Here is a 12,088-nt window from a genome sequence, read left to right as displayed (position 1 = left end):
GAAGGCTAGAATCATCCAGACAAAAATTGCATTACCTGTTCAATGATATAGACACCTTTATAAATTAAAAAATGATTGACTAACTGTTCATTCTTGTAAACTTGGGTCAAGTCTTCTGCTAGTTGTCGATGATTTTACATTTTATGCAGTGTTATTAGTAAATGATGGCAACATAGATAGACTTTCTCAGGGGGAAAGAGATGTACATTGAACAGAGAGAACAGACTAATCAATCCTCTACTCAAACTTCTTAAGAACTTGCTCTACATGCATGTACAGAACCCCTTAAAATGGTCTTAAACTCCAGTGAGAATCTCTTTCGACACCAATATGCCGCTCTCCAGATTATTTTCATGGTTCCATGTGTGTGGAGATGGTGAAGCAAGTAGCGGCCATAAGAGATTCCCCTGTCTCCTAGCTTTGCCAACAACCATCCTTGTGTGTTGCCTCAGGACATCATTCACAGCCTTTAGATAATTGCTTGAGTCATGATCCCGTAGGATTGTACCTTCCGAACCATAAGCTGTAGGATCGCTCAAAGTTTCTAGTGGATGAGGGGAATTTAAGAAAGCCCTAAGGACACTTGACAAAAACCCATGTTTAGTTTTGTCCAAAGCATAGAGGGCAGTCCCCACGGGCAGAAGAGGGTGTGGCGGAGATGAGTTTTCATGAGGTTGAAGAATGAATAGTTTGCCCATCGGAGAGTACAACATTTTCTGCATAGAATGACAGTCAATAGAAGAAGTGAGTTATCAAACTTGGGCCAAATTTCAGATTTAGTAAAGGAGTTGATGATACCATAATCTAGTGACATATGATGATTTTCCATAGTGATGCATACCTTTTTTATCAGACAAGGGTGTGATCGAAATGAACCACTTAAACGCTTGAGGAGTGTAGCCACATGATTAGGATAATTGCAGGAGAAGGCTCTTGGGACAATATCTCTATGCATCATCACACAGTGGATTTGGTTCTCATCCACACCCAACTCGTCTAGTATTTTCTGGCCTCCGCAAAACACAAATGGTGAGCCAAAAGTCACAACTGGCCTAAGAGTGGAGGGGTTGACAAACTTCCTGGTCAGTAACATCAAGTGGACAAGAAGAGAGAGGCTTCCTCCAAGAGAATGGCCAGTAAACTGAAGCTTTGCACGCTCCCCATATCTATCCAAGTGCTCCATTATCTGCGGCATGAATTGCTCATACATTCCCTTTGCTGCTTCGTAGATTCCTCTGTGAACAAGTACATTTGTTTCCTGTAGAAGAGTATAACATTTGTAAGGTACTTCTCATTTTGTTCCTAGACAGCAGCCAGCAAGGAGTTTTGTATCTTATGCTTACCTCAAACTTTGTGGGTTCAAAGAAGAGGTTTGCCTGCCAGGATGCAAGGGAGTCCGAGCCCTGCAAGTCATGAACAATTTGCTTAGTTGGAATTGCACAACATCTCATTGTGTCAGATTAGGGTACCATCTTGATGAATGGGTGAGAAGTTACCTGAATCACAAAGCAGCGAGTATATGTACTGGTGTCATCACACACAAACCATTCGCAAGGTGCAGTGTTGGGTGACCGTAGGTCCTCTGCTGTTTCTTGTTTTACTTTTTCCCCTGCTGTAACCATGAGTGTCATTGTTGATGCTGTTAAGGAAGCAGCTACCTCCGACTTATAAATTCTGGGAGAGCTCCCTCCTTCATCCCGTTGTTGTAAATGGTCTCCGTTTCTGAATCCATTTTCTACGTCACCACCATCCATGTCACGCGAGCGGACATAAGACGCTGCTGAAGCTGCGATTTCATAAGCAACAGATGGATGAATTGAATGCTTTTGCTCAGAGTCTGTAGCTGCCTCTGAACTGGATTCTTCATCAGGTACAGGTACGCGAATAGAGTCCTGATCGAGTCTTTCATTGAGTTCCTCTGCCTCTGCTTTCTTTACTAATGAAGATGTTACAAATTGTAGGCCGTAATATCTCTTTAAATCATCTGCCTGCACTTGCAATAACACGAAGAATTTACTTAACACGGTTGAGATAATCAGCTTTTGATCGTATATCATTTAATATAAGTATATCAGCATAGTTAAGACATTAACATACCTTGATCAGTGGTATCACATATGCCAGGTTGCTCAAGAAAGCTAGCTGAGAAAATTGCTTGGTATCAGACCATGGTACTGTGACCAAAAACCTGTTGAAAAATTCAGCAGTTACCTCTCCATCTTCTTCATCTGTACTATAATCCACTGAACAACTATCTTCTCCACATTCACAATCACCATCTTCACCTTCCTGACAAGCACTATCTTCATCCCCGGCCTCTTTCTTCTGTCTATTCCTCCATTTACTTCTGATCTCCACAAGCCTCTCCACCCAATTTGCTCGCTTTATCTCATGATCTCCTTCCGCTTCATCGGTCTCCCCAGAGTTATCGACCATTTCAATTTCCATTTCCCTCTCAGCCATGCTCATATGCTTACTCGTGTCTGCATCGAATAAAAATGATCTAACCGAGTTTGGGAGAATGGAGCTCGAAAACTGAAAGGGAAAAATCCCCGTAGACCGGCTGTTCTTTAGTTTTGGTTGCACTGATGCAGCTTGAATAGGCTTGACGCAGTAGCAAAGATGATTATCAGAATAAGACCTCCGAATACTACTTGCTCGTCTGATAAGGTCCTTACTGGACTGTGATTGCCGGAGACCACTCTGCTCCTTGAAGACATCTATAGCCCTAGTGGAAGCCGGAGAACTAGGTACGGATAATGGAGTGAATGCCATGGTTGTAACAGACTGCAGGTGAAGTTCAGCAAAGCTCTTGGTAGTTTCAACTTTTCCAATGGGTGGAATGCTGTTATAACTTGCCCTGAAAGATGAGGATCAAACTAGGTTAGCGAACAATGCCCAACTCTTAGTCAGATTGACTATTCGGCCAAGTTCTTGAAATTGTATCAGATTGTGGTGATGGACTTATATAAGCAGACCGTAATCAACTACCTCCTCCTTGTTAACGACGGAGAAATTTGGAAATTATCATTTTGTGCACACAGCTATTAACTATTCCATTCATCATTATGGGTTTTAAAGTCATTAACCAAGCTACTTAAACAAAAACATCGCTATGAGTTTGGACAAATCAATACATAGTAATAGTCGAGAACATAATGAATCCATCACCAATATGCTTTTAACTGTGATTTTATCGTAAATATCCAATATAGTTTACGCATTTTAACTTTAGGGTTTGACCAATAATAAGCTTACAATGATGCATTGTATAAGATATATATGACCACATGTCTCCGGACAACATTGTCGAGAAGTTCCATATAACTTTTATGGGCAATGGGCAGGGTCAGGGGATCGAAATACCATACTTATATCTAATTTTAATTACGTCCACATACCCGCCTCAATTCCTATTAGAAAGTAATGGGTATTCCACGTCCCCATACCCGTTGGGGATCTGTTTCCCATACCCGTCTCAATACTCGTTAATGATATTTTGTTATATTATATAAAAATTCATATGAAGTATAGAAAAAACATAAAAATCTAAAATGAAAACTAAATATCATGATGAAATTAGTTTTTTTTTTACATTAATCCAACTTAAACTAATACAAGTCTAGTTCAAAATAAAATAATAACTATAAAAAAGTTTTTATTTACATAAATATTAATTAATTTATTAATATTAAAACATATATAATATATATTTTGTTCTTATTGGGTGGGGATGAGGATTAAAATATCATCCTCGCCCGTTACCTGATTCCATATTTCGAATATAGAAGATTTTCATACTTGTTCCCCGTTTTTACCCATTACACAGCCCCATTAAGGTCGATTACTCGTGAATACCCTACCCGCGATAAGTAATATTGTCATCCCTATTTATGCCCAATACAAGCCTTATATGAGCAAAATATATATATAGATGCCCTTTACAATGCTTTTACCTCGTTCTTTTGATAAATGTAACAAGCTTTCTTGTTGTACAATGACTCCAACCTTATAGGGGGAAGTGCTAGTTACGTTTTAATTAAGATGTTACACGCCTACATTCATGTATGAATAGTGAATACTATAGAAGTACTTGCTTCCAAAACATCTCTAACATATTATGCATTTTGGAGAAAAACGAAGATTTGGAGAAAAAATGTCAATTTTTCACTCCAAAAGTTTCTCCATCCCATTCTCCAAAATAGAGAAATGAATGAAAGAGAAGAGTTGATTCTTCAAATTTGTAGCATTTGCCAAAAATTTGCATAACCAAATATTATTAAATGTTTGAATTTTCTTCAACAACTCAAACTTAGATTACAACCAATAAAAAATTTACGATAAATATTTCAAGTCAACAATATGAAATTATAAAATAAATTATGGTTATGATAAATAAGAAAATATAATATTTAATTGAAGTAATAAATGTAAAAATCTATAAAATAAAGAAGCTGTTGAAGTTTGAGCATAATTTTTTTAGAGATTTTGAAGTTTACTTCTCCATTTTAGAGAAAATATAAAAAAGATGTTGGCGATGTTCTAAGAGCTCTATGAGACGTTTCTTCTATTGAGAATTTAAGCATGTGAGGTCGTCAATTTTCTCTTTAGTATTTCGTGTCACTTAGAGCATTTCCAACAACTTTTGTAAAATTATAATAATCTCTATTTCATAGGGAAAACAACATAATTTTGCGCCAACAACTCATGTAAAGCATCATTTATTTTAAAAAAAATGAGAAGAGAGAATGAAAATCGCTAGATTTATAGAATTCTCAAAAATTGTATAATTTATTAAAAAATCTCTATTTTATTACTTGCTCTTAGAATTCACTCGCTCTTTCTTATAAAAGGAAGAAGTTGATAAATCATTTTTTATTTTGAACAAATATATAATTAATTTATAAATTCATTAAATTATGCATGAATGCATTTAATTTTGTCAAATATTATATAACAGTTGTTGGAGTGTGTGACTGTTTTTATAGAGACTTTGTGATTTCCTCTTATGTTATAGAGAATTTATGCATGAGCTGTTAGAAAATGCTCTTATGTTACTTTAAGCTGCTTGATCCATACAAGCTCCAAAATTGTTTGTAGTAAACTGATTCACAGTTAACATATTGAAAGTAATTAAGTAAACAAACTTCCAACTAATTGCTCGATCAGTGGAACTCATTATCATTCACAATACTCATTCTACATGAATTGCGATGATTAGTATATATTATTCAAGGTACACGCATGAACTTAATACAATTCGGTGCACCTATAAAAACTTCACTCACAGTATTTGATTGCCTCTAATTGGGGTATAGTTGTTGCACCCGATATGTAAAAATCATTAATTCGTTCGGTTCTTCTGTCTAGCTTCTTGCAACTATATATATATGTGTGCGGTCCTTATTCAGAGTGAAGTGTCATTCTAAAATTAAAAAGTGAAACTTTACTCTAAAATTAAAAAGTGAAGTTCCAATTTTGGCACATTTTTCGGTCAAATGATTTCACCATAAGTAATTCAATATTTAGGTATGTTATTCAAGATCATCTCTACAAAATTTCATCCAATTCGGACATCGTTAATGTATTGAAATTAGATTAAATCAATGAATAAATTAAAACTGTTCAATATGAACCGTTCGTGTAAATCTTAATTTTAAAAACTCAAGCCATTGTCGAATTAGATGAAACTTTGTAGAGATGATCTTAAATAGCATACCTAAATATTGAATCATTTATGGTGAAACAATTTGACCGAAAAAGTGTGTCAAAATTGAAATTTCACTTTGTAATTTCAGAGTGATATATATATATATATAGATATATATATATATATATATATATATAGATATATATATATATATAGATATATATATATATATATATATATATATATATATACCTTCCACTAAGGGATCCCTCTTTGGGGTCTAAAAAAGGGATATGTCACTTGACTAACTTCTCGATCACATTTCAGCAACTTCACCATTCAACATTTAGAGTATAATGTGTAGATCACATATGTAGAATTTCAGCCAAATTAAAATGGAGGTGTTCAAGACATTCAAAACTGTAATTTAAACTTATAAACATGAACGATTTATGTTTGACAGATTTAATGCGTCTATTGCTTTCGCCAAGTTTGATACCTTAACGATCATCATTTTGACAGACATTTTACAAGAGTGACCTACACATTAGATCCTAAAAGTTGAACGGTGGAGATGTCGAAATGTAGTCGAAAAGTTGATTAATGAGTTATTCATTTAAAAGACAAAAAAAAAGATCCCTTAGTGGAAGTGCCCTATATATATATAATATACATGGCCCTTCCACTAAGAGATTCTTTTTTTTGGTCTTTTAAAGGGATAACTCACTTGACCAACTTGATCACATTTCAACATCTTCACCATTCAACATTTAGAGTATAATGTGTAGATCACCTCTGTAAAGTTTCAGCCAAAATAAAATTTCTGCTAAAATGGAGGTGCTTAAGGCATTCAAAACTGAGATTTAAACTTAGAAGCATGAGTTGTTCATGTTTGACAAATTTGGTTCGTCTATTGCTTTCACCAAGTTTGATACCTTAACAATCATAATTTTGGGTGAATTTTTATAGATATGATTTACACATTCGACCATAAAATTTGAACGGTAGAGATATGAAAATATGATCGAAAAGTTTGTGAATGAACTATCTCAGCCCTTTAAAAGACCCAAAAAAAGAATCCCTTAGTGAAAGAGCTACGTGTGTGTATATATATATACGGTCTATATCCAGAGTGAAGCTTCACTCTAAAATTACATAGTGAAGTTCCAATTTTAGCACACTTTTCTGTTATTAAAATTTAAGAGTGAAGCTTCACTCTGGATAGTGACTGATATATATATATATATATATATATATATATATATATATATTTCTTTCACGGTAAGCAATCATAAATCTCAACATTCTCATGCATGGGGCTGGATTATTATTTAGTTGTCTCGGTAAGTGGAATCAATATATGCGTTTTTGGTTTTCCTGGTAGCCCTTTGGTAGTTTAGTAGTTTTAGTCTTTTATAAGCATTGGTACTTGGTAGTTTTAGTTGTTATCTTCAATGGTTTACCTTGACTCACCCCATGGACAAGAATCTTTAACCAAACCTTTGGTGTGTCCGCCGTTCCAATCTATTTGTATAGGAATTGCACTTTAACTTGTTTTTCTAGTATTATTTTTGCTTATCTTTTCCAAGACAACGAACTTCTATGATGGTTGTGATCTGCTTGAAATTTCTGAGACAGCTTGTTTCTACTACATCCTTCCTAGTAATTATCGTGATAAGCTAGGTAGGTAGTTGATTAACAGAAGTTACAGCCGACCCCAATATTTCAAAATTTAAGAAGTTTTAAAGTCTTGAAACTGTTATAATTTAATCATTTCTGGATCGATAAGGAAGAACATATATGAGTCAATTGGAGTTTAGATTTAACACTACATATCATTTTCCAGATATCTATTATTTCTGTGTTGTTTATGTTTTTTATGTGGAGGAAGAGCTTGGGAAAAATATTCCATTGCCGTTTCTTTGTGTTCTATACCTCAAACTAAGTATGGTTTGGCTGTAGTAAAAAAACACGAAACAATTAAAGAAAGGAATATATCTGCCAGTCTCCTATATATATGTATATGAGAAATAGTGACCAGAAACTGCAAGGAGCAAAGCCAATGCATCATCATGCTATACATGACAAAACTTAGACCCAGAAAATAGATATATGAGATGAAGGTACCTCAACTTCGCCAGCAATGCATGTGAAGCAGTGAAGGCTTGCCTTTCACAGTATCACATTGTCAAGGAGACCATGAAATGAAGCAAGTGGGTACGTATATGCTGGCCGGAGCTACGCAGATGAAAGATTTTCCGGTTGAAAATGCCCGAGCTATATCGATATCTGACTAATCTGAGAAGGCAGCTAGGATTAATGGATACGAACTGATGAACTTAGACGCGACTCTGATGATTCGGTGTTGATCGATCTTGATGATGGTTTCAGAAACCTCTACTTTTCTCGGGTTTTCTTGCTTTCTTTCGATCTCGGAATAAGATCTGACGTACTTTTACTATTATTGGAGGAGTTCTGGTTTTTATTATATAAGGGAGGGTTACAGAAACAGCCATGAAGAATCTGTTCACGTGGAACTGTGGAATCCAGTTGCTGCCACCTTCGAATAATTTTCTCATCGTCCAAAATGCCCTCATGGATTCTTTTGTGGTTTGCCACTTTAATCCATCATTAGTCGTTAAGTACAGGACTACAACTCGATCTAGCAGTTTTATTACCATTGATTAATTGTAAAATGAAAATAGGAGATCGACAACCCGCATGTAGATCCAATTAAATCTTAATTAGGGTTGTTTTCACATGTTTTTAATAGACTTGGGCTTATTCGACCGTGTAGTTTACAACTGATTGAGCTAAGAGCCATTCCTTTGCACAATTGCACTCACAAGAAACTCTGTAATTAGGGACTCTTTATCCGTATTTTGATATAGCTCATATTTTTGTATTCACGCTATTTTTGTTGATCAGGAGAGTTTGACAGTTTTGTTTCAAAGTGACAAGATATTACATAGCGGCAAAATTGTATCATCATGCGGATGTAGTCGCCGTAAAGATCTATAGGTTGATGCTAATACACATAGGTTTCACACTTTATCTATCATTCACACTTTATATGATAACTATGTGTAATTTGTTTTACATTTTCTAAGTGGCATGGTAATCACCTTGATGAGGCTAATCCTCTTGCCTTACATCTTTATACTGATTAGCATGCTCCAGGAGCTCATGCATCTGCAAACAAAAATGATATATATCAAAGAAAAAGGAAAACTATATATCTTGGATAGAATAACATGTTGGGAGCACTTTCTTTTTTAAGTTTTTATACATAGAAATGATTAATCAGAAGCAACATTCCATTTGCTCTAATAAGGGTCATTTTCGTCAGAGCACAGAACAGAAACTACAAGTTCTGAAGTTCATGCGAGCCAGCACCACCGTAACCTTTGCAAAGCTGACACACAAGGTTTGTCCAAACCTTCATAAATCGTAACCGACTGTTAAAGCCCCACTGTATTTTTTCCCGGCCAGATGTGCGGTTGCATGCAGCATCAGACCACAGTAGCTTACACATTTCCTCCACCCGCTGGTTACACTTACACTACTGCATGCTGCAACTCCACCTCTCCATCCTAGCTCCTGTTTCCCTCCAAATCTAGCGGCACCGGCATGACATGACTAGGGCCGGTCCTGAGAAAAAAGGGCCTAGTGCGAAACTTAAAAATAGGCATTATATAAAAATAACTATAAAAAAATGATATGTAATCGTCATCGAATTATCTTATATAGTGTCAATAAACAACTTAAACATCACATATAAAGTGGATAATTTTTTGCATTCAATCATTTATCATCAAAATCACAAGGAAAAAAAACAAAAACCTAGATGTACTTACCATCAAATCGCTTATGAATTTCTTGAGAATTTCTGCCAAATTTTAAGAATTTAACTATTACTAAACCTTACTAAGAGATAACATAACACTACTACACATATGGTCTTTAATGACATTTAAAGGATGACGTTTCTTGCAAAATTCCATTAAAAGTACCTTTTAATGGCTTTTAAAGAAAAAACGCCATTAATTATTTCAATCCGAGTATATGTGAAATGAAGACGGTGTTTCCCAAACGCCGTGAAATTGTTGAAACGCTCAGGGCATTTTAAAAACGCCATAAAATAGGGATGTATCTTTTTCTATGGCGTTTCTAGACGCCGTAAACATTTTTAAAGATCCATGATGTTTGAAGACCAAAAACATTGAATGATCCCAAGTTCCCAACTCCCAAGCAAAACCTAGTGATTATGCCTTGTGATTAAAGGGCAACTCCAACAATGGTGTTAAACTTAGGTTTGGTCTTAAAATAGAACTTTTCATCTCTAACATCTTGTTTTAAGAGGTTTTAGTTTTGGTTTAATAGGACTTGGACCTAAACTAAGTCTTATATCTAGTGATTTTTCAAGACCAAGTCTTCAACAGTGCACTGGGCCCGCATCAATTCAACTATGTCATAACACATTCATATAACACTCAAAATCATATTTTAATCAATAATTGTGTATATAACACCCTATATCGCACCTAATTGTTGGAGATGAAGAAATGAGTCATATATGAATAGTGCAATAAGAGGTGCTAAAATAAAAATAGCACCCCAAATAGAGCTTATGGTTAGAGTTGCCCTTAGAAGTTAGAAAATCCTATACGCCCGATCTTTTCTTCCCTTTACTTAGAAAACTAAAACCCAAAACTAAAAAACCTAAAACTCAAACCTCTCTTCCCTTTCCTCAAAACTCAAAATCCTATTCGATTCGTGAAGCCTCATCATCTACCCTCTTCCTCTGTCCCCCTCTTCCCTTGGAAACCTTGACCCCGACGTCCCTCATCTTCAAGCCTAGGTGACTTGGTGAGGGAGTGCTTGAGTGCGACGGTAGACTATAAGAGTTAAAATTGGTGCAACATCTCAAGTTTGAAGCAGTAGGAGTCAAATTCTCAAAGACTCAAATCAAATTCCAATCTGGCATCTGGTTTTGCGACTTCAATTGGACATATGTTCGTGAGAAGATGAGGTTGGTGGCAGAGAGTTCAGATCTACAAGCGCCGCCCTATGAAGGAGTAGATCTACTTCTCGCATCGTCGGTAACCATTATTCATCTTCGTTTAGTTTTGGTTTGGTCCGTATGAATTGAAATTTATTTTTTTAATTTGATTTTGAGCTTATTTGATTTGATATTGTTTTCAGCATTTTGGGAAATTAATGGAGGAGGATGCGCATTTGCTGGTAAGGACTAGGAAATTCTCTATGCTTGTTTGGTGATGTTTGTTTCTAATTGAATTATGATGTTTGAATTAGGGAAGAGGAAACTACTGGAGCTGAGCTTCGGAAGTCACTAAAATGTTTGACCTATTTATTTCTTATTTAAGGTTAACATCGGTGGGATATGTCAAACAATCAAAAGAACATGCAATTCTCATATGTCACTTTTAATCGGTGGGATATGTCAAACAATCAAAAGCAATCTATTGCTCAGAATCTCAATTTTCAGTCCAAAGGAGAAGAGGGGATGAGTCAGCAAAGCCATTCCAGTTTGAGATGCAGAGATTGAAGGCTCAGAAGGTACTACTTATCTAGTCAATGGTGCTTGCTATTTTAACGTAGTAACATGTAGTTAAGTTATGTTCTTTTGTGGTAAGTTCGGTAACATTTGTTGTGTATAATGATTAGGTAAGGACCCCTTTAGATAGTCTCTCAATGCTTAGGTTAACTTGAATTTTGTTTCTATAATGGAATATTGTATATTGGATATCTTCAGTTTTTGTAATTCAAATGTACATATAAGTACCTAATAAGATAATTGATTTTCTAGAATTTATCAGAAAATTTATATATAATATTTTTTTTAAACATGAAAAAAATCCATGGCGTTTGAGAAACGCCGTGAAATTAATGGCGTTTAACAAACGTTATTGAATTCTTTTTCTATGGTGTTTTACAAACGTCATTGAATTCTTTTCTATGGCATTTTTCAAACGCTATGGATCAATCTCCAAAAGCACGGAGCCGGTTTCTACGACATCTAGGGATGGCGTCTAGAAACGTCATGGAATGGTGTTCATGGCGTTTTTCAAACGCCATTGATGTGCTTCTGTGTAGTAGTGTAACAACCATTGCAATATTATTTTGTAAAGATGGATCTTCTTGCATTTTTGGAGTAAAATCATCTATCAACCTTTCATTATCAAATTTTTCCAGAAAGATACTTTTAATTGAAATTAAAGCTAATGAATTCAATCTTTCTTATGTCATGATTGATCTCAAGTAAGTTTTCAACAATTTAAACTTTGAAAAACTCATCTATATTTGCATTGGTTAAAGGTAGAGGTTAGAGCTCAGGGATCACAAATGACAAATATAAATGTTGGTTAAACAAAAAAAGGGAAGGTTGAGTTTTGAATCCAAGACGCATGTGTCACT

The 12,088-nt window shown here is 35.3% G+C and overlaps 1 protein-coding gene across 1 annotated transcript; it reads right to left on the bottom strand.

Annotated features, from left to right (window-relative positions):
• Nucleotides 1–119: 119 nt before the first annotated feature.
• Nucleotides 120–2,775, bottom strand: LOC126802269 (phospholipase A1 PLIP1, chloroplastic). Its single transcript, XM_050529876.1, has 5 exons — nt 2,098–2,775; nt 1,497–1,988; nt 1,344–1,403; nt 842–1,258; nt 120–716 (listed from the first exon to the last, which is right to left on the bottom strand). The coding sequence occupies exons 1-5, from the start codon at nt 2,773–2,775 to the stop codon at nt 297–299; spliced, it is 2,067 nt and encodes a 688-aa protein (XP_050385833.1). The 3' UTR covers nt 120–296.
• Nucleotides 2,776–12,088: the final 9,313 nt, after the last annotated feature.

The sequence above is a fragment of the Argentina anserina genome, chromosome 7 (assembly GCF_933775445.1).
Source record: "Argentina anserina chromosome 7, drPotAnse1.1, whole genome shotgun sequence".
Classification (NCBI taxonomy): Eukaryota; Viridiplantae; Streptophyta; class Magnoliopsida; order Rosales; family Rosaceae; genus Argentina; species Argentina anserina.
The sequence above is the reverse complement of the archived record's forward strand: the minus strand, read 5'-3'. Positions and strand labels throughout refer to the sequence as shown.